Source organism: Cyclopterus lumpus, chromosome 3, assembly GCF_009769545.1.
Source record: "Cyclopterus lumpus isolate fCycLum1 chromosome 3, fCycLum1.pri, whole genome shotgun sequence".
NCBI lineage: Eukaryota > Metazoa > Chordata > Actinopteri > Perciformes > Cyclopteridae > Cyclopterus > Cyclopterus lumpus.
The window spans coordinates 8,432,155-8,459,395 of NC_046968.1; the positions used below are offsets into that span (position 1 = coordinate 8,432,155).

General features: G+C 43.9%; 3 protein-coding genes across 7 annotated transcripts; 2 read left to right on the top strand and 1 right to left on the bottom strand.

Moving 5' to 3' along the window:
• The first annotated feature begins 2,177 nt into the window (after nt 1–2,177).
• LOC117725651 (hepatoma-derived growth factor-related protein 3-like) lies at nt 2,178–9,805 on the top strand. The gene is made up of 6 exons (XM_034525718.1): nt 2,178–2,530; nt 3,423–3,499; nt 4,128–4,266; nt 4,560–4,721; nt 7,308–7,445; nt 8,373–9,805. Exons 1-6 carry the CDS (start codon nt 2,447–2,449, stop codon nt 8,397–8,399), a joined length of 627 nt encoding a protein of 208 aa, XP_034381609.1. The 5' UTR covers nt 2,178–2,446; the 3' UTR covers nt 8,400–9,805.
• A 1,661-nt stretch (nt 9,806–11,466) lies between these two features.
• On the top strand, nt 11,467–18,329 carry rbb4l (retinoblastoma binding protein 4, like). Its single transcript, XM_034525717.1, has 13 exons — nt 11,467–11,634; nt 12,202–12,346; nt 12,693–12,838; nt 13,248–13,250; nt 14,172–14,345; nt 14,434–14,549; nt 15,236–15,396; nt 15,515–15,641; nt 15,743–15,820; nt 16,416–16,492; nt 17,015–17,072; nt 17,234–17,344; nt 17,695–18,329. The coding sequence occupies exons 1-13, from the start codon at nt 11,619–11,621 to the stop codon at nt 17,764–17,766; spliced, it is 1,284 nt and encodes a 427-aa protein (XP_034381608.1). The 5' UTR covers nt 11,467–11,618; the 3' UTR covers nt 17,767–18,329.
• Nucleotides 18,330–18,616: 287 nt separating this feature from the next.
• On the bottom strand, nt 18,617–27,241 carry txlng (taxilin gamma). Of its 5 annotated transcripts, XM_034525637.1 has the most exons (12): nt 27,091–27,114; nt 25,352–25,450; nt 24,752–24,899; nt 23,957–24,048; nt 23,542–23,712; nt 22,490–22,684; nt 22,049–22,168; nt 21,869–21,943; nt 21,665–21,757; nt 21,464–21,559; nt 20,719–20,886; nt 18,617–20,667 (listed from the first exon to the last, which is right to left on the bottom strand). In XM_034525637.1, the coding sequence occupies exons 1-12, from the start codon at nt 27,091–27,093 to the stop codon at nt 20,074–20,076; spliced, it is 1,854 nt and encodes a 617-aa protein (XP_034381528.1). In that variant the 5' UTR covers nt 27,094–27,114; the 3' UTR covers nt 18,617–20,073. The 5 variants fall into 5 exon arrangements, with proteins under 5 accessions (XP_034381528.1, XP_034381502.1, XP_034381492.1 ...); XM_034525611.1 differs by lacking the exon at nt 27,091–27,114 and adding an exon at nt 27,143–27,241 and having other exon boundaries at nt 18,617–20,886; XM_034525601.1 differs by having other exon boundaries at nt 18,617–20,886; nt 27,091–27,113.

Sequence of the window (27,241 nt, forward strand, 5' to 3'; positions counted from 1 at the left end):
ATGAGTATGAAGGAAGAACAGGGTCCTCATTTATGAACTGTGCGTACGCTTGTTTCTACTCCAAGAATCACATTCGTCCTTTTCTTCTGGTGCTTGAGAGTTTGCGCACATCTTGAACCACTGCAGACCACAAAGACCGACAAACCCACAGTGGTCATGTGTATAGGTCCCTCGAGGTGCAACATCGAAGGCACATTTGTCATCTTTCACTTAATTAATAATGAATCTGTTCCCAGTGTCTATTACAGAACCATAACTCTTTATGTGACCCCGTGGTGCGACGCTTGAGGCAGACTACGACACACGGTCTCCACACCAAAGAGGTGTACAGAGGATGTGCCACGATATTTAGAAAGAGAACTGCATAGCTTTTTTAAAAGTGATTGATCCTAATCATCGTAACGTGTCTGTGAAACACCCGAAACATCTGTATAATCAGGTTTCTTTATGACGAGTGGGAGGGACGACGTCCATCACCGAGCACGCTTAAGAGTCGCATACGGGGTCATAGGACAAAGCAGTCAGCGTAGACTAATAATTCAGAGCAAATCAATACGGGGTGAAGAAACCACGACAGTGGCGTGCTGACTCTGGGAGAATCGCACCGTTTTGAGATCATTGTTGGCAGTTGCAAAGTAAAACACACACTCAACCCCCACCTGATCAAACACAGCGGCAGCTCTTTTCCCACACATCCCCAGAACAGACTTTGATCTTTCTGTTTACTCCTCACCATTACATTAGTTTTCTTCACGTACCCTCCTCACCCTGAAGTGCTTTCACAGCAAACAGAGATGCACATTTTGAACTTGTGTTTGTCTTCAGCCGCTCTGAGCCTCCCTGTGTAGAAAAGGTGAGAGATAAGGCCTGCTCAACAGTTGGAAACGGTACAGCAACTTTCTGCGTAGTTGTAATACTTAATGCTAGATTGTTTGCTATTAGTTTCACAGGTTGTGCAATGAAGATTTCATCTTAAAATCTTCTAAAACACATCTTACCAGATGCACACATTTCCAAACAAATATATATTTACAAACACATGAATGAATATATATATACATATGTATATACATTTAAATATATACATGCATATATACTGTATGTATTCAGTGCAAGGACTCCTACAGGAGGAAGCTGGAGGCCAAACTCCAGCAGAACAATGTGAGGGATGTGTGGACCGGGATGAAGCAAATAACTGGCTTCAAGGTTGGAGGGAGACAACCAGGGGGCTCCCTGGAGAGGGCCAACGAGCTAAACTGCTTCTTCAATAGGTTTAGTTTACAGCCCTCATCTGTCTCCTCCACACGACACACCTCCCAAACACCTCCCTCTCGGTCCCCCCTGGTGAGCTGCAGACACCAACAGACTCACTAAACTGGTGAGGAAGGCCGGCCTCATCATTGGCTGCAAACAGGACTATCCGGAACAGGTGGTGGAGAGGAGGACACTGAAGAAATGATTGTCCATATTGGATAACATTTTTTTACATTTTCTTTATTATTTAATTTTCTTGAATTTAATATGTCCTGCTCTGCTATTTAATTTTATTGTATGTATTGTTTTTTCATTTTCATACATTAATATGAATATTTTACGTTTACTTTTGTTGTAACCTTGCTTGCTGCTGCAACAGCCTAATTTCTATTTTTCATTAATTTTTTGTGCCAGACTTCCCGAAGTTACATTTGTATGTTCTTCTCTTTGTCTCTAATATGAATCGTAGCTGAAGTGACCACTTGGATTGGCATACACTGCCACACGAGAAAGGATCTCTACTTCCTCTTGCTGACATCACTTGGGAGATGCTTCCACCAAGTGGACGCAAAGTGTCATCAAACTACGGGACGTCCAAGTAAATGGAGTTCAATTTAAAAAGGAGTAATCGATGCAGTCAACGACACAAGGGGTCATCAACATGTGTCTCTCGTCACTTTGATGCTCATATTCTGACACCTTTCATCATAACACCCTCAGGTGATCGTGTTATGGGATGTTTTTTTTTTTTTTGCAAGTTGAAAGAGGAAGCAACGCTTGTGTCTCTTTTCATTCTTGATACAACATTTTTAAAAAATAAAAAAGCGGACGCGAGTAAAAATAAATAAAGTCATGCGCGTGAGCGTGGCTTTTATTTCGTTGACCGGAAGTTTGACTGTCCTCCTCTGACAGGCTCCGCGTTGCTCGCAGGTACTCCAACTTAGGCCATTCTCGGTCGCGCTTTACACCTGAATTTGGTCGTAAGAGCACAGCCCTCTCCTCGGCGCCGCTTTCCGCGTTTATTTTTTAAATTATTTATTCCCGTGTAAACTGCAGTCTTGATAAAAAAAACAAAAACATTAATGGTGGATAATTTAGCCCTGCGTTGAGGGCCCCGGGGAGAACTGCACAGGAATATAAAGTCACATCAGACGGTCGCATTTTTTAAATTTTTTTTTTAATATCCGGCGACATGGCTCGACCACGGCCGCGGGAGTACAAGGCAGGAGATTTGGTTTTCGCTAAGATGAAGGGATACCCGCACTGGCCGGCGAGGGTGAGTCGAGGATGCGCCCGGGCTGGGAGCAGAGGGAGGCGGGGTCGGTTCACACGATACAGCCGCTGCTTCTCCGGGGGTGCTGGGAGAGGGATGCTATACGGTGCCCCCCCCCCCCCCCTCCCGAGCTCGGCACGGGGCTCACTCCACAGCCTGCTTAGCTCCGTTACCTCCTCCCGTTAGAGGCTTTCGTACTTGTCATTTTAAACATAATGACAACATTACATTTTAAACATAATGACAACATTACATTTTAATGGGCTCCACATTCTCCCACAGGCTCTTGTTTGAGTTGAAACACACACACACACACACACACACACGTTGTTTCCACTCGTTAGTTCAACATGTGTGTTGTGTGTGTTTCTTTTTTGTTGCATTTCATGTTTGCATTTAGCCGTCACCCAGTACAGGTTAAATAGCCCGGAGTTGACCTCGGGTAAACCGCGCAGCCTCTGTTTCAACAACATGCCGTCTCGTTTTGCTGTAAATGAAGCCGTGCATTATTATTATTATTATTATTATTATTATTATTATTCATAATTGTCTTTATGAATAATAATATAATATTGTGCACTGTGGAAACCGACTAGCAGACGGAGCACGGCCTCTAATTCTATGACGGGTTCACGGTGGACACAGTGCAGCAGGCAGCCCGGCTCCATCTTTAGGCTCCTAACAAATGCCTCGGAGCATCTTTCCACCATACAACAGGTCTGACATGATTCAGCAGCCATTCCACTAGCTGTATTGTATACATCAATACAATATCCCCATGGTAGTATATATCATTTACGGTACCATGGTAGACATTAACAGATGACTGGGCATCTAAAAAAGGAGGAGTATAAAATACATAAATAATATAACAGTAACGGCTTCTCTCTTTCAGATTGATGAGCTTCCAGAAGGAGCTGTCAAACCGCCCGCCAACAAGTACCCCATCTTCTTCTTCGGAACCCATGAAACGTAGGCACCTTTTCTCTCTCTCTCTCTCCATCCCCCCCTCGGCATGTGCAGCATTCCTCTTATGTTGGGATGTCCCTGCCAAGGCAATAACTATTCTTTTTCCAGTACCTTTACATTGAGGGAACATCCACTTGTTTTAAGTGTGACAGTTCATCCTTGACCTTGGAAATAAAAGTTGTGTCACCGTGGCTGTATAAGCAAACACATTTTTGTTTTTTGATCGACTGTGGTTCAGTGGTCTGTCTTTCATTCAGAGGATCGGCGGTTCGATCCCTGCTCACGGCCCACCGTAGTTGATGTGTCCTTGAGCAGGACACTTAACCCTGAATTGCTCCCTGTAGCTGTGTCTACAGTGAATGATTGTAAGTCGCTTTGGATAAAAGCTTCAGCTAAATGAAATGTAATAAATGGGGTCAGCTGGGCTTTTACTAGTTTAATGCTCACAGTGTTGAGGTTTGAAGTTGCTCAGCAGCTCATATTTTTCTGCCAAAGTTGGACATCTTTCAATTCGTAAACTTTCATGCATGATAAAGCCAAATCTAACCCCAAATCTTTTCCAGAATGTTGTTGTAATAGTAATAGCTGTCTCCCCCCCCCCCCCCCCCCCCCCCATCCCCCTTTTCTTTAGTGCATTCCTAGGCCCGAAGGATCTTCTGCCTTACAAGGAGTATAAAGACAAATTTGGCAAGTCCAACAAGCGGAAAGGCTTCAACGAGGGCCTGTGGGAGATCGAGAACAACCCCGGAGTCAAGTTCACAGGCTATCAGGTCAGCCAGCAGTCTATTGTGTCTGTGGCCGTGAGAGAAGACAGTGGGAGAAAACAGGAAGGGGGGGGGGGCAGCAGAGATGCCAGGTTTGATCCTTGACAAAGCCTCGTTGTGGCCTCGCCAAAACTGTAAGATACAAATGAAAAATGTCTGTTGACAGCAGATAGTATTTGAGCGAGAAAGGAGCATCCATTTGTCTTAACTTGCAATTTTATATTTATACGTTGGAAGTGTCAGTTGCCGTTGGACTCGCCGTTGTTGTACCGATCGGTGGGCATCTTTTGCACACACAGGCCATCCAGCAACAGTGTTCATCGGAAACAGAGGATGGGGGGAACGCCGCGGACGGCAGCAGCGAGGGCGAGGAGGGCGACTTTGTTGAGGAGGAAGACGACAAGGAGAAGCTGAAAGGAGACAAGACCGGATCCAACCGGAAAAAGACAGCCACCTCCAAGGTACCGACTTCAGCTGGCGAACCTGCCGACACAGACTTTCGTGTAGTGAAAGTCATGCAATTATAAATGAGCTGTTGCACAGGTGATACATACTCATTGTATTATTCTAAACCCATTCATTCAATTTATAAATCAACCGTTCTTTAGAGAAAGAGGGCGTGGTTGGAATTTGTGTCAAAAAGTGTAAAGACCAACTCATTGGGACGCCATCGGCCGTGGTTACGCTTTTTCTTTTATCGTCTGATCATGCTGGGACGCAATAACTGTGTCCGAGACAGGATCTTGCTCGCGCTGGGATCCCATTGGTCAGACCACATGCCCGAGGTGGTCTGGCACCCATTGAGTTTGGTGTGGACAGCATGCGGGCACAAGACGGACACATCTTTTAAAACGTAGGCTTTCGCATTAGGGCTTTTGTTGTGAAGAATTTGCATGAAAAAAGGAAATTGTTTATCCACTGTTTTACAGCCGCTCCTTTGACCACGAAATATATCCGATCGCTATCTGGTCAGTGTCACATATGCGGACAGAGCTGAGTTCCAATCTGGCGCATCCGATCACAAAAGTCACAATGAAAAGGCAAGCGAGAGCATATGAGAGCTTTATAAGCCGTTTCTATGTCACTTCTTTGGATTCCAAATAAACACACACACACACACACACTGTCGTTTATTTTGTATGTAAATCTGCCACTGAATCTCGTCTCCAGCAAATGGATTATTTCCTCCTGTTTGAGTAATGTTGGTCTTTTCATGCAATTTGCTGGTAAGAAAGTAAGAAAAGTATAAAGTCAGTCTGGCTTTGTCCTCCGACATGCAGTATATCTGGTGCATGTTTCCAGGTGGATGTATATCAAACCTACGAGCAGTTCTTAAGTGTATCGGGACACAATATTGGCGGTAAAGGGTCTTGAGGCTTCCAGTTAAGGATTTCTTCAAAATAGAGCAGCCTGGCTGATTCCTTTTAGTTGTTTTCTTTATGCACACTGTCGCTTCACTCTGTGGCATTTCTCCAAATTTCACTCATCCAAACATCTCTTTAAACAACCTCTGTTCCTGATGTTCTCACTGTATTCATTACGCTGTTCTCTTTTGTTTGACCTTGTCTTTTATTTTGAAAAAAAGAAGAGGGGAAAAAAAGAATAGCGGCGAGGTCTGAAGGGATGCAGTGCTGCAGAGCACTGCCCCAGTGTGTTACTGTATTAGTGCAGAAGCCATTGCTGCTGTAAATGGAAGCAGATTGAAAAAGTCACATGCATCATGCTCCTCACTTAGCAACCGCTGTTGCCTAGCAACTGGGCTCTATTACCCACGGCACATGTGGTGCATCCAAAGGAATCTTGGCACTCTTGCGGCGCGGTTTGCTGTTGTGTGTGTGTGTGTGTGTGTGTGTCCTGTCAGATCACTGAAACACTGTGTGTGTGTGTGTGTGTGTGTGTGTGTGTAGTTACACAAAGGAACTGGAAACTCCTCAACTGAGAAAAGATTAAATGTGATCCCTGTTTATGGGGTGGTGAGAGGCAGGAACATTAATTTGCTTGTTGTCAAACACACGCACATCAACAAAAGGTGAAACCATTATGTTGCTCATAATAGTTGCTCATTCCGCTATATGCTTTAATGCTACACTGGTTACAGAAAATGAGCTGAACAGCAGGCTGGTGGCAAAAAGAAAATAAACCACGTTCTCTGTCATAACCATCAAATAAAAGAAATCAAAACATCCATTATCCTAAATTACCACACATTACCAATCTAGCAACACCTGGCTCCTCATGATTCATATTGACCTCTGTTCTAATTGACAGCGGCCCTACACCCCCAAGTGGTGGGGGGTCCAACCAAACGAAATGTCTCTTACAGGCCTCACTACCCGTCGCTCCAGAGAAGATCAATCTACCGAGCTAACTAGCGGCGACAACCCTTTACACACCGACGCGTGTTCTCACCGTAGCAACTAACAAAAGTCAACGTTTTCTTTTGCACTAGTCTAATGACCACAGAAAACGGTTCGATGTCCACGCTACTGCTGTTCTAATTCTATGAGGGTAACATCAGCTGTTCACTCCGCGGTTTGCAGAAGTTTACACTCCGGCAACTTCAGTCCAACCAGTTATGTTAAATAAACTTTGTAAAAGCAAAACATTCAGTTTGAAAAATCAAACCATGAAGCAAAATAGTTGAGATAGCTGGGTGGATAGATAGATAGATAGATAGATAGATAGATAGATAGATAGATAGATAGATAGATAGATAGATAGATAGATAGATAGATAGATAGATAGATAGATAGATAGATAGATAGATAGATAGATAGATAGATAGATAGATAGGTTAATGGATGGATGGATGGATTGATTGATAGATAGATAGATAGATAGGTTAATGGATGGATTGATTGATTGATAGGTTGCAGTAAAGTCATCTAAGCCTGCTTTACAGTTAGAACAGTCAGTGTTCCCTTCAACTAAACTGTTGGTTTATCACCTTTGAAGCACGATGTGCAGCTACTTATTTTTATTTTTTGGTGCGTTAGAAATAAAAGATGTTGACACTCTGCGTCTCATCCTGATCTGTGTGTCTGTAGAAGAAATCTTCCAAGCTGTCAAAGATGTCATCTGTAGAGGACGACCTGGAGAAGGATGGGAACGATGACGACCAGAAGAGCGGCTCCAAGGGAGGAGACCCCGACAAAGACATCATCCAAAATACCACCGACACTAAGGTGGGATTCAACGCCTGCATGTTTAGCATTCTAATAATCAATATTCACAAATTCTGTGGCAAATTCTGTGGCAAATTCAGTGGCTTTCTAATTTCTTTGACCTCAAGTTATTTAACGTTCTGTCCCATTTTTTTAAAAAAAAAGATGGTTTCCCGGAGAGTTGAAAAGGACATAATGTTTAATAATAATATTCCTTTTTCGCTTCCAGTTCCAGGGCAATCTAATTCTTTCATCTGGGTTTTTCAAAGAGCAGTTGAGGCTTTTAGCCAAAGCCTCAACTGCTCTTTGTCCATCTGGGTGGATGCAAATCGTCAGTGCACAGCACTGATGATCAAAACTCTTTTGTCTTTCTTCTAATTGTTATGATGGACATCCTTTTGCAGTGCAAGCCCTGTTACCCATTGGTTGAACCTGAAACTCTGTCTCTCCCTTGTGGCAGTGAGAGTAATTAAAAAAACAATTGTGACATATATACTGTGTGTGTATATATCCCCTCTCAATTTGCTCCAGCTATTTTAGCTTTCGAGCACCGCAACAGGACACACCCATGTCATGTCTTTCTCAAATCCCCACCAAGGAAACAAAGCACCTGTAAGGAGTGATTGGCGACCATATGTTTCAGACGACGCGTGATTCACATATTTTTGGCATATTTGTTTACTTTACAATTTAAGTTATTGTGCCCGCATCCCATTACGTCATTTATTTTATTCATACCAGCGAGAAAATGTGTCATACTGAATGTAGCTACAGCCCATAATAATTGTATTACTGTTATTATAATTTTTAACCGTGCATGGAGTCGGATAAATAACATTAACCTCTATATTTCTCCTCTATGCAAAGCCCTTTGGTCAACATGTGGTTCGACCTAATCCTGCTAGCAACGTGTTTCTTTATTAATGTGTGTGTGTGTGTCCGCTACAGAACCAGCTGCTCATAGAAGAACATTAAGTGAAGAAAGCATGACATCATCCCTTGTAGCTGTGACGTTGGGAGGGAGAATCAACGACAGGATTTTCGCCTCAGCACCACTTGGCTGCCATCGTCACCTCCACCTCTCCATCGGACTTCCAGTATGTGTGTTGTATGAAAGATGGCCCGCTGTTGATGCTGGTATCGTGGTGGCCATCGCGTTGGACGCCAGGGTATATAACCTCTAAAACAAGCGCTGAAACATAATGCTACGGGTCACGTCGGAGGTTTTGTCATCCTGAACTCTCCAAAATAGACGGGTTAAGATTTGTATTTCTCTTTCATCAGTGACTCTGAATGCTTGTAAGTTTATATTGTGAAATATACGTGAAGTATAGGATAATCTAAAGGGGCATTAAGTACTTGACTTTTATCGTGGTCTATTGGCAAAAAAGTATGCGTTGTGATAATGATTGCTGTGTTCATAAGGAGCTTTTTCTCTACTCTGCTCATACTACCATAGCCCAATCGGAATAATATGTTAAAATTGAAGGTGTAACCTGTTGAGTGACACTTGCACGATGCAAAAATCACAATGGGATTGAAATAATCGAAAAAAGGTTAGTTAGCTAACACAACTTCTTCAGGTTTGGGCTTATGCATTTCACATTTAAATGAACAGCATGACCACCAGAGTTTAAAGGCATTAGAGGCGAATGAGTCGGATCTAAAAGTGTAGCGTCCGGCTGCCAGTTCGGGAGCACGCATATTCAGCTAAAGTTATTCCAAAAAGAGGCCTTTTTACGCGATTGTAAGCCAGTGGGCGTGGCTTCTAGCCTTGTAGAGCCTGGGGAGATGGGGCCGACTTTGAATGTCGTGTTTACGTACCTGCAACCGACAAATCCTACTCATTCTGCCTTTAAGGTTACGGGATAACTTTAAGACTTTGTGACAAAACTCTGACAGTTGAATTTCAACATAAATGAATTCGCCATTTACCTTTTATTAGGAAAAGCTCTGAAACAGGGTGTGACATGGTTGGTTTTATCTAAAGTCCTCACCACTTTTCAAGTGAAAAGGTATATATCCACAGCCCCGTCACGCTCTCTAAAGTACATTACAGTAGATTACTTACTGCCTCTTTAATTGGTGTTGAGAAGGGACTTGTTCTATTTGTTCACACGGTCATTATGAACAGTAGTTTGTGAATTATGTTACAATAGAAATACAGTATGAGTGCATCTCCACTCAGCCTGTGACATGATGTCATACAATCACTACGTGTCACGTTTAGGCCCGATGAAAGTGGGTTTGAGTGGCTCGTGTTCTATCTCATGATCACACAAAGTGTAGATAGACATCGGTCCGTCTTTATACAGGCCTATGCATACCTATCCGTATTGCATCACTCCTGATCACCTGTCACTGTGTACAAATGCATTTGATAAGACCTCCATATATATATATATATATATATATATGTGTGTGTGTGTGTGTGTGTATGTATATATATATATATATATATATATATATATATATGTATATACGTATGTGTGTGTATGTATGTGTGTATATATATATATATATATATATATATATGTGTGTGTGTGTGTATGTATGTATATATATATATATATATATATATATATATATATATATATATATATACACACACATACATATATATATATATATGTATGTGTGTGTGTATATATATATATATATATATATATATATATATATATACACACATACATACACACACATACACTCTTCTGCCATCTATGATATATGTTGGGTATTGCATTGTACTGATCACTCTAGTTGTAGCTTGAAATTGCTTTTTCATGAGGATAATTATGGGATGGACATAGGGAATATTTAGTAAGTTTCAAGCGTTACCCATCACCATATATGTTACTCTTTTATGTAACCAAAAAAAGACGAATGGAAATACATAGATAAATGTATGAAGTGTTGTGCACAACTGGGTTACACATTGTGACTCGCAAATTATAACTGTATATTTTACTCTTGTGGTAGAATATAGGACCAGTATTCTACTCGGACTGCTCTAGGTCTCATCTTTTTATGGGAAAGTGATACATCTGTTCTTCTGTGTATCTGTGAAATATATCACTGGACATTTCAACACTTTTTTATAGTGGCATGCTCTACTGTTGTACTCCAGGCCATTCTTAGATAAATAAAACAAAGTGTCCATTGTTTCTTAGCTTAAAATCTGATATTTGGAAACAATAATACACTGTTTCCTTAGACTGACTAAAGATGACACCAGGCTCCTCTGTCTTTTACCTCTGTGCCAGTTGCGTTTACTTTGCTTCCGCTATTGTTCTCATGATAGATAAATACCTTTTTTATATTGATGATAGCAGACTCATGCTTTAATTTGTTGGGGTAATTTATTAATATCATTTAGATCTTTGTTATGCTTGTATTTGAAACATGTTTTTTTTGCATTTTCAAGGTTTGTAATTGACTGTAAACTGTTTTTTGCTGTTTATGGACAATACTTTTACAAAATAAACTCATTGGAATGCAGAGTGAGGCTGAAATACTCATTACACACCGCAAAATACAAACGGTTACATCGGTGAAGAATGTATAGGATAGCACAATATCGTCCTATAATGTGCATTGCGTATCCATTATAGAGCCTACTGCACATCAGTGATACTACACACTATATGTTAGCCATGCAGCGCCATTTATAAATTATGATACAACTTAATATTTGTTTAATTTGCTACTTTAAATTTTCCCATTAGCTTTTTCTGCCCATATTATTTCTGGGTATTTTATTTATCTAAAGCCGTGACTCAAAGGTTTATGTGCATGGGCAAAATTATTTTTGATGAGGCAGCAAAACTTAAACGTGTGTATAATATATATATATATATATATATATATATATATATATATATATATATATATATATATATATATATATATATATATATATATATATTACAGGTGATGGGATCTGAGCAGGGCCACGTTTGCGCAGTCACTAGTTCCTGATGCGCATTCCGCGCGCAATGCTGAACCTCGGGTGTGCGAGGACTGGCGCATGCGCATTAGTTATCGAGTAATTCGGCGCTGAAAAGGAAGGAGCCTACTTTTGTAGTGGTACAACCAAAGCAGCGCTCGCGAGGGGAACCGCGGTATTCATTAAAAAACAGCGTCCACCCAGTTGCTTTGCTTACGAGCATTGTGACGAAGCGCAGAGTTTGGAACATGGCGGATAAAGAGGGTAGGTTTATCACAAGTACCTGTCGTATAGCGGTGGCCCGCGTGTACCGCTTTGTGCGCGCGCCACGGCCGTTTAACTCTAGAGATGGGTGCTAGCATAACATGCTAGCTTAGTAACGCTAAAGTCCTATCGGGAGGGGGGGGGGGGCTTATTGGTTTGAGCCGGTCTGTGTGATGTTCTTATTTTTTTTATTTTTTATTTTTTTAAACGCGTCATGTCAAACCTTTACTTTCTAAATCCAGTTTAATTACATTCAATGCACGAAACAAGCACATATGTCAACTTACGGAAGTGTTTCCGTGTTGTGACGCCGCCACAGCCCCCTTTAATGAAATACGCCGACACGTTAGTGGGTTTTAGCAAGCAACATACCACTTATGTACCTCGGAAAGATGGTTAATAACACAAAATACAGCTGTACGACTAAATAGTTTGTTATGACGTATTGAACCCCCACTAGCTCCAGCAGAACCAGACTGGTTAGACATAAAACACTACTGTAGGTTAGTTAAATGTGTGCGCCTGATCAGCATACACACCTGTGACTTATCCCGTGTTCTGCTCAAGTGTACGACGATGCGGTGGAGGAACGAGTCATCAATGAGGAGTACAAGATCTGGAAGAAAAACACACCTTTCCTGTATGACCTGGTGATGACTCATGCGCTAGAGTGGCCGAGCCTCACTGTCCAGTGGCTCCCAGATGTCAACAGGTATTAACATGGTCTCCATCTTACTGCTCATGAAGCTACTTGTTAGCTCTCCTCTGCCTGTCTTTCTTTTTTTTTTGTGCTGTTGATTTTCCTGCTCTATTTGTCTTGGTCCTCCTCTCTTGGGTTTGCAAAGGACAAAACGTTGCATCAAAGTCAACATCTGGCCAGAAGTGGTCAATCGCTGGTCAATCTCCCACACGTTCTCTGTGATAACCTATGAAATATTTTTACTCTGCAGTACGCGCAACATACCAAAAGCTCCACTCTGACGTTAAAACCCAAAGGCAAAGCGATCTTGGCTTCATAATGTGGATTAAAAGCTTTTCCATTTTGTGGAACTCTGCAGGCCAGAGGGGAAGGACTACGCCGTTCACAGGCTGGTTTTGGGGACCCATACATCAGATGAGCAGAACCACCTTGTGATCGCCAGCGTCCAGGTACCGAATGACGACGCCCAGTTCGATGCTTCGCACTACGACAGCGAGAAAGGAGGTAAATAAACCCGGGAGTTACCCTGCTGGAGTATTGCAGCAGAATACATCTCACACGCATCCGAATAGTAGCTGCATGTTACCACTTTAATAGTGTTTTCTTACTTTGTAAGTCATTGAGTAGGTGTATATTTAAACAAACAAGTTGACAATGTAATTAAGTTGTATTATTATTATTATTTTAACATTCATTCGTTCTTACTGAAGAAAGCAGTGTGCCTTTGGAGGGCTTCATGAAATGTTTGCTCAGTTGCTTGTCGTGTGTGTTATGATGGACACTGGCTTTGTCAGAACCTGGTTTAAACTTAAGCTCAGACATTTCATATGGTGATGGAAATTATTAATGAGTCAAGACCTGAGTCATGTTCAATTCTGTCTTGATGCTGAAACTGTTTTATTCTGTCTTCCAGCAGGTATGTTGCCCAGCTGTGTGTCAGTGTGCTGAAGGCTTAATGCTCCTTGGCTCTGTTGCCAGAGGTAGTATTAGTATGTTAGTGTGGCCACGGGAAAAACAGTTGAGGTACAGTCCAAGTCTAAAAAACCTACGACACAAAAACGAGCATACTGCGAAATGAAGGGGTGACATACTAGTTCACTACATATTGGTCTGTGAGTTCTCGAGTACAGCTGCTGCTGCAACCGTCACTCAGAAATCAAACGTCGGACTATTCGCCAGTTTTAGTACATTCACACGTAATGGCTTTCTTTGATTAGCCAAAACAACATTTTGCAATAATTATCTGTTTGCTGTGGCAGATACAGATATATGTTAACTGATTTTATTTTAATCTAACAAATGCCAAAAAAGTGAATAAGACAACAAATGTTTATTTTTAGATTAACAAGTTTATTCTCAAAACGTAAGTCTCAAAACTAAAGAATATATTTATTCTTTTTGTTTTAATTTTCTTTTCATTTGCCCCTGGTTTAGGAAGAGTGCAGGTTTTTGCAGCCCCTTTTGTCGCCATAACTACACGTGCGTCTTCATTTTGGCTACAATCAAACCAAACTTGTGTCAGATGAATTGCTCTCAGTCTCGCTAACCAGTGGATTTTGTCGCACTTATGGCTGGAACGAGCATTGTCGTCATTGAGTAAAATATAGACGGGCCTCTAACAAGAGAACAACAGAGGAAAGGCAGAGAGACAAAAAAAAATCCAGATTCCAAACCAGATTGACGCCAAGACAAGGCGTCACATTGTCGGGATGCAAGCACATTTATTTGTTACAGATATTCTGCATTCCTAGAGAAGTAGACTGACCAACCAAGATTCAACCTGCGGTTATCATGTGTCTATTTCCTACTTTGAATGTGCTTCATTCTGATTGTATAGAGTTTGGCGGATTTGGTTCAGTAAGCGGGAAGATTGAGATTGAGATCAAGATCAATCACGAGGGAGAGGTCAACCGAGCCCGCTACATGCCCCAGAACCACTGCATCATTGCCACCAAGACTCCCACCTCTGATGTGCTGGTCTTCGACTACACCAAGCACCCCTCAAAGCCAGGTTCGATCATTACGTGCACCCGAGTGCGCACAACTCCAGCGACTCGCACAACATGATGGTGAACGCAGTGTTGCTGTATGCGTTTCAGATCCCAGTGGGGAGTGTAGTCCTGACCTCAGGCTGAAAGGTCACCAGAAAGAAGGGTATGGCCTCTCCTGGAATCCCAACCTCAGCGGCAACCTGCTCAGCGCCTCCGACGACCACGTAAGTGACGAAAAGTAAAAGCCAACGGGGCCTTCATTTCCTGGTTTTCCAGCGCAAATAAGAGTCTGTGGCATAAAGACGGGTCCAAAGGGCTCTTCAGACACACACAGTCAATTGAAAGACGCGAGTGGATGTGATTAATGATTCTCTTTAGACGGTGCACGTTTTGGGCAAAGTTATGTTCCTAGAGATCAAAATGTTTAAGCCTGGTGGAAAAAAAGATATTCTTATTCCAAAATTGCTGGGTTACATGGATTACGTGTTACGTAGCTCTCGTTCGGGGCCACCAGTTGCTACAGTGACAAAGAGATTTCTGTATGTAAAACCAAACATGTTCCACTGATGAGGCCAAGATTAAATGTACTAAGATTTTTCTCACATTTCTTAGAACACATTTATTACTGACTATAATGCACGTACTTTTCATGCATTTGAACCACTTTATATACCTTTAGGTAGTGTAATCTATCACATCCAATGGTATTCTGTAAACTTACATTTTGTCAAAATAAATTGTAGTTCCAGCTATAGGGAAAACAAGGTGTAAGTAGCAGTACTAAAATAAAAGTACTGCAGTAAAGTAGTTGGTGTGCCCAGTGATGCAGCGCTTTACCACCTTTTTGTAACTTCACCGTAGCAAGGGGACAGAAATCAAGTACAGTGCTCCCCCTCTCGTTGCTTTGCAGACCATCTGTCTATGGGACATCGGGGCCGGCCCAAAGGAAGGCAAGATTGTGGACGCCAAGACCATCTTCACCGGCCACACGGCAGTGGTGGAGGACGTCTCCTGGCATTTGCTCCACGAATCCCTGTTCGGCTCAGTCGCTGACGACCAGAAACTCATGATGTGAGTGGCCGTCTAAAAAAATTGTCATAAAAAAAAAAAGCTCCATGTTATTGTTTTAGTTTTAAACTAATAAAGCGATGTCACCCGCTGCCTCTGACTCTCCTCAATCCTCCACCAGATGGGACACCCGGTCCAACACCACCTCCAAAGCCAGCCACGCGGTAGATGCTCACACTGCCGAGGTCAACTGTCTGAGCTTCAACCCCTACAGCGAGTTCATTCTTGCCACTGGTTCTGCTGATAAGGTAGAGATGAAGAAATACACTCTGCACGATAATTGAACACATCGGAAAAATGTTGTATTTAATGTTAATGTTTATCGCAACGCTTGTTTTGTTTTGCTCAGACTGTTGCGCTGTGGGATCTGAGGAACCTCAAACTGAAGCTCCACTCCTTTGAGTCCCACAAAGATGAAATCTTCCAGGTCAGAACAATAAGTCATTTATATTATTTGTTGGTTAGTTCAAGGCATATCTCAAAAACTCTCGTTTAGTGGTGGATGACTCAGACTTCTCTCCAGATTTAAAGCTTTAAATATAACCGTAATTATAACTTTAAAGATAAACACTACAATTTGTCAAAGAAAACCATCCATTTTATTGGGAACCACTCAAATGAGCATCTTGGGACTAACTACATTGGAAAACGATCAACATTATGGAGATGATGTAAATACAAAGCTCATGTTAATCCCAAATGTGACTGCATGACTGGTTCAATAGTTCCAGCAAGTGAAGACAAGCGTGTTAACTACGAGTTAAAGTCTATTAGATGAATAACGCAGATAAATAATAGTATGTGCTGTATTTAACACGCACAGTTAAGTGTTTACTTATTTTTTTTGCTGCTAAACAGAAACATGTGGCAGGCGAACAGACATGCTAGTTGTGCGTGGATATACTGATTAAATTACGAGTTCAGCTAGCAGGCCTTTAACCCAGAAAGAAAAGACAAGTCTCCCATGCTGCTCTATGAGCGGGCCATCGACCTGCCAGTGACCACCTGTCCCGGTCCATTAGGTACAATGGTCTCCTCACAACGAGACGATCCTGGCCTCCAGCGGCACCGACCGGCGTCTCAACGTCTGGGATCTCAGGTACAAACTCCCTCAATAGCTCACGATCCATATCTATAAGTGGAACCGTGACACCGTCCAGTGTCAGCTCCTGAACTGTAGGTGCATGTGTGATGGTCCATTTAAAAATATTTACTCAGTGGCCTCAACGGTTCAGGCTGACCAATACTTGATTGTGAGACCAATATTGGTATTTGAGTTAAAATAATCTGATAATGATATGAGTCATATATTTACATAACACAAGCATTTTGTTAACGTCTGTGCTCTCTTTTTCTTTTTTGTCCATTGAACACAACATTGATAACTCACCATGTTGATACGGTGAACATGTTACAAACAGTTTTTTCTTTTTACAAATCCAGCCGTTACAGAGCAACACGCTTCATATGGAGTCGTGTTTTATGTCCAGCTGATTCATTGTCAGTTGGCCGACACTGCACACAATGATGAATATTTGTGATCACACTTGACTTGCAGCACATTGAAGAGTAAACTACACCATAATATACTTTTTGCCTGATTTTATTTATTTTCTTCTAGTAAAATTGGGGAGGAGCAGTCCGCAGAAGATGCTGAGGACGGCCCACCAGAGCTGCTGGTAAGTGATGCCCTGCGGTCGTATTCAGAGTCGCCTTTAGAGCCCCATGAGTGTCAGCAGCCATTGGTCAGTGACGTAACATAACGGCGACCTTTTCTCATGCTCGCCTCTTTACTTCTGGCTGTTCTTAAAATGCTTATCGTCTAATTTACGCCCATCAGTTCATCCACGGCGGCCACACAGCCAAGATCTCCGACTTCTCCTGGAACCCCAACGAGCCCTGGGTCATCTGCTCGGTGTCTGAGGACAACATCATGCAAGTCTGGCAGATGGTGAGTCTAGCTGCCGTCCATCACCCACACACACTCTGATAGCGCCACTCGGACCTCAGTCAAAGTTAACCCCCTGCATCGTAATTCCATGGTGGGGGGATTTTAGTTGACTTGCTGCTCAGTGCTTTTATTGACAGATGTTGATTACTCTTAAGAGCTGTGATGCACCAGATGTACTGTGTATTAAAGGTTTGGTTCAAGCTGCCACTGAGGGGACTGTTTCAAACTTCAGGCTATTTTGCTGAAGTAGAAAGGTTTCTGCGAGCCAGCGTTGTCGGAGAACCTTCTGCTGTCGTTCTACATCTCGGCCCCCGTTAAGTGTTTTGTCCTCTTCCTGGCCCTTCTCCCAGGCGGAGAATATCTACAACGACGAGGAGCCAGACAACACCCCTGCATCAGAACTGGAGGCTCAGGGTTCATAACCTGGCTCTGCACGAGACCTCCGCCTATCACACCCCCCTCCCCCTCCCTGTCTTTCCCTCCCTTCCCAGACACCCAGCCTGTCATTATCCCTCCCCGGCTTATCAAGTGCAAAAGTAAAAGTCTGCTCTCCACATGAACGAACATTAAGAGTCGGAGACGGCGTGGACAAGACGGCTGGCTTTCAGCTCATCTCGCTTACACGTCACCACGGCCCGGGTACCCAGCGGCACGTGGGAGAAGGTTAAGAGTGGAACATGATACTTCTGCTCAGGCGGTAGTATCTCTGTCTGTGTGTGTGTGTGTGTGTGTGTGTGTGGGGGGGGGGGGGGCGGGGCGCTTTGAAGACGCTAAAGAAAACCTTCATGTGCACAAAGTCACGGCGAGCTATTGGTATGACAAAGTCAAAGGGCTCATGCAAGGAGAACGTGTCATTTCACATTTTGACTTTGAGTAGGCTTCAGAAACCAATAGGAAACCCGAAATGCCCATCTCCAGTCTTTTATACTTTATCCCCCATAATAATCGTACTCGACACATTCATGGCGGCCCTTTTTGAAGAAAATAATCCCCTGCTGTGTTTGCCTCCTGTTCATAAGGTACATAAACGCTTCAGTATTTGGTTGAGTGAAAGGTGTGGGGCTAAATTGGTGCACTTGAGGGAAGAAAAAAAAAAAAAAAAATGTTCCTTCTCTGTTATATAATGTGAATTGTTGTTTCCTGCACCACAAATTGCAATAAAACTTTTATAACTTTTCAAAAGATAAGTTTGTTTTTCTTTTTTGAAAACAAATGCTGCATATGCAAATAACACCTGTTAACTTTACTGAGGAATGACAAATCCAGCCGAGGCAAATTCTACAAAATGTTTATTGGAAAAGCAAGATAGGACTTTAAGAACGTTTTACAATCAGAGGGGTGCGGGCTCGCGGTTCGTTTTCCCATTTAATGTTTTGAATAAAAACAGAGCTCTCCGAAAGCTGTTGGTGACTCGCGGCTCTTTCACAGTTGGTCTCACCTGCAGAGGTAGATTCTGACATTACCTGAGAGTCAATCTGGGGCAACGCCAAAGGAAATGTATGCGGAAAAGTCTTCCCTCGGACTACGAGATCCGTACTCTTCCCGAAAGTAAAAATTACACACACACACACACCACCTGACCCTGTACATGTTCACATCAAGTGTTTTGCAACTATTTAAAGTTGCCAAAAAGTGCCGATCGGGGTGGGACTGAGGTCCCAGATGCAGACGAAGCAAAAGATAAATAGATACTCTTGGAAATTTATCCTTTTATTCAAAATGCATCAGAAAAAGTAAAGTCCCGTTTAATCTTAAGTGTCCTAGATGTTGAGGGCCCATTATTCTGATGTTTTTCCAACATAATTAAGAGAATAGGTTCCCAGAGGATGAAGGCGTTTCAGAACTCCTGACTCAGCACTTCTGTTGAGCCGACTGGAAATCAAATGAAAATAAAAAATATAAACATCTCTACATTACTTGTCCCTCAAGTGGGCACCAAGCCAGCAACAAAATAAGTGTCTTGACCTGTATCATTAATTTACTCATTACAACATTTTATAGGCGGGTCAGAAAACTGGTGAGGTGGAACTATCAAACCCAAGTTTTAAATTTCAGATTCACTTCTGGTTGAATTGGTCTGTGTTTAATAAACATATCCATGTTGTGATGGAAACATTTAATACCCCTGTGGGCCAATAAGGATGACAAATAAGCCCAAGTTGGACGTCGCTCTTGTTCAACACTACGTCCCATCACACTCCAACAGAAAGGCTACATGAACTGAACTATGACAATATGTGTGCGATAAACCCACTTAGTTTAAATCAAACTGGAATTTCCAATGAGACAAGACAGGAAGGGAGAAAAAAAAAAAAGACGACCAATTTGACTTTTGCCCAGCGTCAATGGAAATCTATGAAAAACTTGGTTATGGTAGAAAACGGGGCGTACCAAGAACCCAATCACTACATCCAAAGTAAACGTGGGCAACGTTTTTAGAACAGAATCCTTGATACAATCATTTTATTCCTCTGACTATTGCACAACATTTTTTATACGGGCTCATTTTCAGTGCGGAAACCCGGAGAGGCAAGTCTAGAATTTTAAACAAAAACAAAACAAATCTCTAGTCTTCCCCAATGAAGATGCTGTTTTTTCTCGCAAGTTACAGGAACTAGGCTGGAGGTGTGAGGAGCACTCCGATCGCATCAGTCTCTCACACACACACTCACACACACACACACACACACACACACACGCACACACACACACACACTGCATAGGCTCCTTCAGTCCTGCTGTGAGGTTTCCGCAGGCTGGCTCGTTGTCGGCGTAGCAGCAGTAGTGGTTTTATCAGTAGCAGCCGGTTTGGGGTCCTTTTCAGGTGGTCTGGGAGCTTGGTGGAAAAGCTCTGGCTCGTCGTCCTGTGCCGAGCCCTCCACGGCCTTCTTTTCCTCCTCGTCGTCTCCGTCTTCCTGCCCAGCAGAGGGCTCCTGAGACTGGGCTTCAGGAGGCGCCGCGGTCCCCTTGTCCCCCTGAGACTGGGCTTCAGGAGGCGCCGCGGTCCCCTTGTCCCCCGGCTCCTCCTGAGACTGGGCTTCAGGAGGCGCAGCGGTCCCCTTGTCCCCCGGCTCCTCCTGGGACTGGGCTTCAGGAGGCGCAGCAGTCCCCTTGTCCCCCGGCTCCTCCTGAGACTGGGCTTCAGGAGGCGCCGCGGTCCCCTTGTCCCCCTGAGACTGGGCTTCAGGAGGCGCAGCGGTCCCCTTGTCCCCCGGCTCCTCCTGAGACTGGGCTTCAGGAGGCGCAGCGGTCCCCTTGTCCCCCGGCTCCTCCTGAGACTGGGCTTCAGGAGGCGCAGCGGTCCCCTTGTCCCCCGGCTCCTCCTGAGACTGGGCTTCAGGAGGCGCAGCGGTCCCCTTGTCCCCCGGCTCCTCCTGAGACTGGGCTTCAGGAGGCGCCGCGGTCCCCTTGTCCCCCGGCTCCTGGAGGAGGCTGAGCTGGTTGTTGAGGTCGTTCCTCTCCTTCTGCAGGGCTCTGCACAGCCGCTCCAGCAGCTCCAGCTTCCCCTGCATGGCCTTGAAGTGTCCATCGCGCAGAGTTTTCTACAACACAACACAACAGACCGTGAGTGTCAAAGGTTCATTTTCATTTAAGAGTAAGATTATTTTGTCAGGGCTTTCAATCACGAGGCCACAGGGGACTGAACGCACTCTAGCAAGGGGATCTTCAGTCAAGGTATCGTTACATGGAACCAGATCAGAATTAAATTTCCTTTTTGAGACCAAAAAGGCAAAGTTGACAGACAACACACTACTTAAATAAATAAAAATCAAACAGTCGTCATAAATCACCACGAGTCTAAAGTCCTGCTTTTTAAAATCAACAGCAGCAGAACGAACAAGAGCAACAGTGTTCAGACCGAAAAGCAAAGTTCAGATGGCTCGGTGGTAAATGTTTTATCCTGAGCGAAAGACAGACGAGTACCTCGGTATCTTTTATTCCTCTACCTCCACAAAATGTGACGGCTGGAGGAAAGAGCTTACGGCTAACGTCAGCTGTTTAGGGTGAATTAACAGGCGTCCAGCGTTCCTTTGTGCTTTCTATCCGAGTGCACCTGAACGAGTGCAAGCAGCTCCGTTGGTCTTACTGCTGTGCTACGAAAGCAAAGAGAAGAGTCACCTCCTCGGCCATCTGCAGCAGCGCCTGGTTGTTACTTTCCCATTTGGTCCTCCATTGCGTTGTTTCCTTCTCCAGCTTCTTGATCTTCTTGGTCATCTAGGAGGCAAAGCCAGACAGTTAGTTGCAGGAATAAAAAAAGGGGGAGACAAAATAACAGTGAGACACAAAACAAAAGCCGCCAACAGGAAGCCCGTCAGTCACCTTCTCCATCTCCTGTCTGAAAGTGGTGAAGACTTCATTGCTTTTAGCCAGGGTGCTCTGAAACTCCTCGAACTTGTCCATGTACAGGGAGAGCTGAGGGGGGAGGACGAGAAGAGGGCGGACATAAGGCTTCCACAGTATATCCCGGCAGGAAAACCAAAAGCGGGCCTCCGTTCCCACAGAGGCGCTCCAGCGAGTACGTACCTGTTGTTTGAGCTGCGTCTCTTGCTCCTTCATCAGCTCACACTTGCGCCTGGACTCCGTGGCGTCATTCAGCAGCTGCAGCATCACAGTGCAGTTAGTGCATGACCCCCAACACCTTTCAACACCTTTTCATTTCATTTTGGAAATGTCTGCCCTCCTTCGAACCCTGCGTGTACTCACAAAGTCTCTCTCTCTCTGCTGCTTCTCCTCCACCTCTCTCATCATCTCGGTGATCCTCTGCAGCTTGGCGTCCATCAGCTGCTGTTGGAGCTCCTTGTGCTTGAACACCTTGTCTATATGCTGCAAGAGAAGGGGGGGGGGGGGCACGTCGTTAATGTTGCTGCGTTTAGCAACATTAACGACGTGCTGGCAGAGGAGCTGTTTCTTCGAGCTGCAGAGCGACCTGAAACTCTTTATATTACAAACTGTTGTTTTCTGCTTTACTAATGTTCAAAATATCATATAGAAAACTTAAAAGAATATTAGTGGTCTTGCTACTCTTATTATTTAAATATTTCCCCAGTGTTGCATTCTTTGTCCTCTGGTTTACAGAAAATGGCCAAAAGCATCTTTTACGTTCCATCATGATTCAAGTTGCACATGAAGACAAAAAGGCGGTACCTCCTCTCGCAGCTCGTACTGCTCGATGAGCTTCTTGAGCTTCTCGGCCAGCTCCATGTTCTCCTGCCTCAGCTTGGTGTTGTGCGAGCTGTGCTGCTCCATCTGCACCTCAATGTCGCTCAGAGTCATCTGGAAGTGCAGCATGGCCTCCTTCCGCTGCTCCTCGTACTCCCTGGACCTTTGGCCGTTTTCCTCCTGAGGTGGCGGGGAGCGGGGGATGAGAGAGAGAGGGGCTGTCAACAAGTAGTTTAACGGCAACAAATGACATCACATAAGCAGAGAAGCGCTGTGCCTTGGACATGTTTAACACTCACAAAAGGTCCTTCAGTATCACAGCTTGGATCGTGAACATAATTAAAAGGGGTGTAAGAGACACAAAGACCACATCACTCCACTGGTTCGTCTTTCACGATAGCACTAAACTCCACAGCTGAACGGAAGAGACCCTATTTGGAGGAGTGACACTGTCTACGACTGCCAGCAACCTGTCAATCCCAACGTAGCCGACTGTGGATCAGTGGTTAGCAGGTCTGTCTTTCAATCAGGGGGTTGGTGGTTCAATCCCCGCCCTAGTCGATGTGTCCACGAGCAAGACACTTAACCCTGAATTTTTCCCTGTAGCTGTGTCTACAGTGTCTGAATGTAACATGATTGTAAGTCGCTTTGGATAAAAGCGTCAGCTAAATGACATGTAATGTTATGTAGCCGCGCCCTATAGCATACTCTGCTTTATGGTCTATTTAACTCTAAATGGACCATCATTTACTAAATGAACCTCATGCTGTATGGAAGAAGACTTAAAACTATAGATTGAGACCATAAACTCATGTTTACAATGCTTCCTGAGGGAATAAATCGAGAGAAGTAGAGTCACTTTCTCATAGACTTCTATTCGACCCTCTTATGCCATTAGAGAATGCCGGATTAAGGCCCTAATGGACTGACTTCCCCTTTCAGAACCGTTTGCCTGCTCTGCTACGTCTTCACCTTCCTAATCTCTAAACCGCATCGGTCGTGTATTAACGTTCTAAGAAAGACTTTTCCCGGTGTACCTTCAGAGTCTTGTTGTGTCTCTGCAGCTCCCTGCAGAGGCTCTCCAGCTTGCTGCGGGCCAGGATGGCCTTGCTGTGCTCGCCCTGCAGGTGGATCTTCTCCTTCACGATCTGAGACTGTTTCTTCTGCAGGGCTTTCAGACGCTTCTGCATGCAGCGGCTCTCCTCCAACTGCACACAAAGTCAGCACAAAAGGGGTTGCATTATGGTTATCGCATAACTGTTTTTAAAACCCTTTTGTAGATAAATAACATCGCCCATATTCATTTGGAAAACAGTCAATTAGTCTCCCATCTAATTTACAGTAAAAAAAAAAAAAAAACTAACAAGGAACCAATACAAATGTGACATTCTAGAGAAAAGACCGACGCGAAGTCTGACTGTTCAAGTGCAGATATGCAGATATTCAGCTCACCAGGTCTGCATATTTCTTGCACAAAGCCGCTAGCTTCTCCTCGGGAGTGGCGAGGGAGTTTAGAGCCTTCATCAAAAGAACAACCTCCTTCCCTGGAACCGAAAACCACAACATGAAGACGAAAAGAAAAACAACGTATGGGGATGCTTTCACGGTAGACATTTTTTATTCATGCATAAGTCTGCAGCTGAACAAAATGTGAAAAACCGTGACGCAGCTTGAATTATTTTTGTCTAAACACCCTTGTAATAAGCAAATTGTATTAATATTTGTTTGTATAATAAATATTAATAGGGAACAATATTCCACCAAAGGTTATTTGTATGTTCCTCTTTTCATTGTAATGACAAACAACTACTGTACTAGGAATAAGACGATAATAGGTTTCATCTGGAACTGGAAAAGTTTTTGGAAATGGTCAAACTGAATATCAATTATTCTCGTGGTCTACACAAAGATAGCATTATGTTTTCAATGTATGTATGCAAAAATAATTAGATGCGTAAAAATATTCTTTCTGAGAAAACCACCACCAATACATTTCTTCATTTCAATTGAACTGAATAAAGGTCGCCCCTGCATGACCCGTATACCGAATGTCTTCATGCACACCTGTTGCTGAGTTTATGAGCATCGAGATAAGGAATACGGAACATTTAAAATTGTGAAAAGTGATACATTTATTCCAGCTAATGTTACGGATCTGACTGATAAAAAAATGAAATGTGACTTTTAATGAAGAAATTAAAAGTGTGTGTCTCCGGGTGCTCGTAAGACACGGTGTAGCGTTCCTACCGAAGGCCTTTTCGTCTGCCGTCTTGAGGTCCCCCTCGGGGTCGAGCTCTGCCTCCCCCAGGTCGCTGGGGCTGTCCTCTCTGCCCGGAGTTTCCCCCCTCTGCTCCTCGGCACAGCACAACCCCAAACCAAACTCCGCCACCTCTTCCTGATAAGACAATAAAATAACATTGGTAGAGCAGTTTCCACTGAGCCGCTCCACTAAAAAGGAGCTGCACTCGCTGGAGGGAACCTGTCGCTCACTCGAGTAGGACAAATTGAAATGCCTGGGCAGACTTTAGTTATTGTTCACAGATTTTCTGATCAGACACTTCCTGATTTCAACCAAAAAACAGCTGCCCTTTTTAATACGATTTTATGGAGGAAAATGTTTGTCTACAGAAAACATGAGATTTGCAAAGAAGATATTTTTTTAAATTATGGTTTTAGCACCCAAAATGGACAGCTACTTTCAAGAGATACAGTTGCAGCTAATTTATTGCAACATTGAACAACTCAGTGAACATTTTCAAAACAGTAATGTCACTTGACACCAACATAAATGGCGTGCCCATTGAAAACACACAAAAAAATAAACACATGTCGGTGGTGTTTGTGTACCTGACATGGGCTGTCCAGGTCAAGAGGAGAGTCGCTACCGCCCACTATTCTCCTGGTCGCCATGTCGATCTCACATACTTCTGTCGTCTCCATCGCAAGCTAGAGGTTCATGGTGAAAGCAGACGCGTTAGAACACAGAAAATAGATTTACTGCATTACCCAAATAGTATCTGTAGTCAAAAAGAAAGGGAGGGGTGTGTGCAATGGTGTGTGTGTGTGCGCGCTTTGGGTATTGGGTGAGGCGATAGCGTGCGATCCAGATGTTCTGTTTGGAGTCATACACCCACGAGGCTTATCGCACACCAACACACTGGACTATGAGAGACAACTTTGGAAAGTTATCGCTGCAGTCTATTCTTTCCTGTAGGGCTCGGCGATATTATGTATTAATGTCTCATTCCCTCTGTGAGTCAAACAGTGAGAGACTCCGCACCAGTGCCAACACACTGTATTTGACATTTCAAAAAAGTTGCATTATCAAAATTAAAATCAGTATTGAATCCATTACAAATCCCGTCCGAGTCATTTCTGTCCACCGACTGTAGACTGTGCTGACCAGCTCGTCAGACGGTGAGAAAACCCTCCTTTCCATCTTTAGTTAACAGTAGATGTCAACAATACAGTGTTCAAAAACAACAACAAATACAACTTCTCAGAGCGCGTGCTTAGCCTTTACAGTAGGCGTTAGTTAATGCAGGCTCAGCGGGACGGTTTCGACTGCAGGTCACGTGTGTACAAACAGCGGCAACGACAAAAACAAGTGTCAGCGCTGCGCACGGCGCTGTCCGAAAGAACACCCGCACGACCGGCTCCGTCTCGGGCCTACGAAGCGTTGATTGTGTCGTCCTCGCGTTGACTCCCAGCCGGTCAAACGCGTCACATATCGGCGATGAGTTGCTGTTGAAGTTGCCTTCATGTTTTGTGGACAAGAACGGATCGCGTAAGAGCAGAGCCAACTTCGCTGCAGTTCCCCGCATGACTCGCACGGAGAACACGTTCAACCGTGCGGTAGCCACGCTGCTAGCTTAGCTCGGTGCGAAGAACACTTTGGGGTTTATATTTAGTCAGGAAAAAAACAACGCTTTCTTAAACCTCCATCTTCGAGAAGAAAAACACCAACACTCACTTGACATACCTGTAAGGGCGTAACGTAGCATACTTCACCGGGGCTTCTGTTGATCCCCGGTAAGTTGCTAACGTTCACCAACTCAAAAAAAGTTTAAATACGAAAAGGGTACGCGCCTGTATCATAACACTACCGCCGAATAGCAATATTCCTCATTATACATATAATAAGCGGTATTGATGGGCGTACTGTCGTAAAAGCGGTTCGTTAGATCGAAGTGAGCTTGAATGTTGGACCTTTCAAAGGGAGCCAGGTGTGACGTGCCGTTGACACGGGACGGAGCGGCGCACACGGTTCCTGGTCCCGTCCGCGAGCTAACTTTAGCTCCACGCGCAGCAAGCATCTCGCCAATTTACCTGGAACTAAACGGCGGTTAACGTTTGCGGAGCACAACTCGTTAAATTAACCCACCGTTAACCGGGTAGGGGGTGAAGCTAACGTTAGATAACACATTTGCTATCGCTAGCATGGCTAATGCTAATCTAGCCCCGCCGGCTAACGCTGGAAGTGAACTTTACTTGGACAGATAGCGGATGTGTGACCGGGAATGCAAACACGTCCCGCCTGGTACTGACGGGTCATGCGCTGCGCTGACGGTGTGTGAAATAAGCACCATGCAACAGCAGCAAAACCAAATACGTTGCTGGAATAGCTCGAGCGGTTACCTGTGTTTTCAGACTGGATGGACGCAGGACACGGGTATCAAGCTAACGGGGGGGACTGTCCCATAACAAGGGCGGCTTCCGGTTGAACGTTTTTCGCAA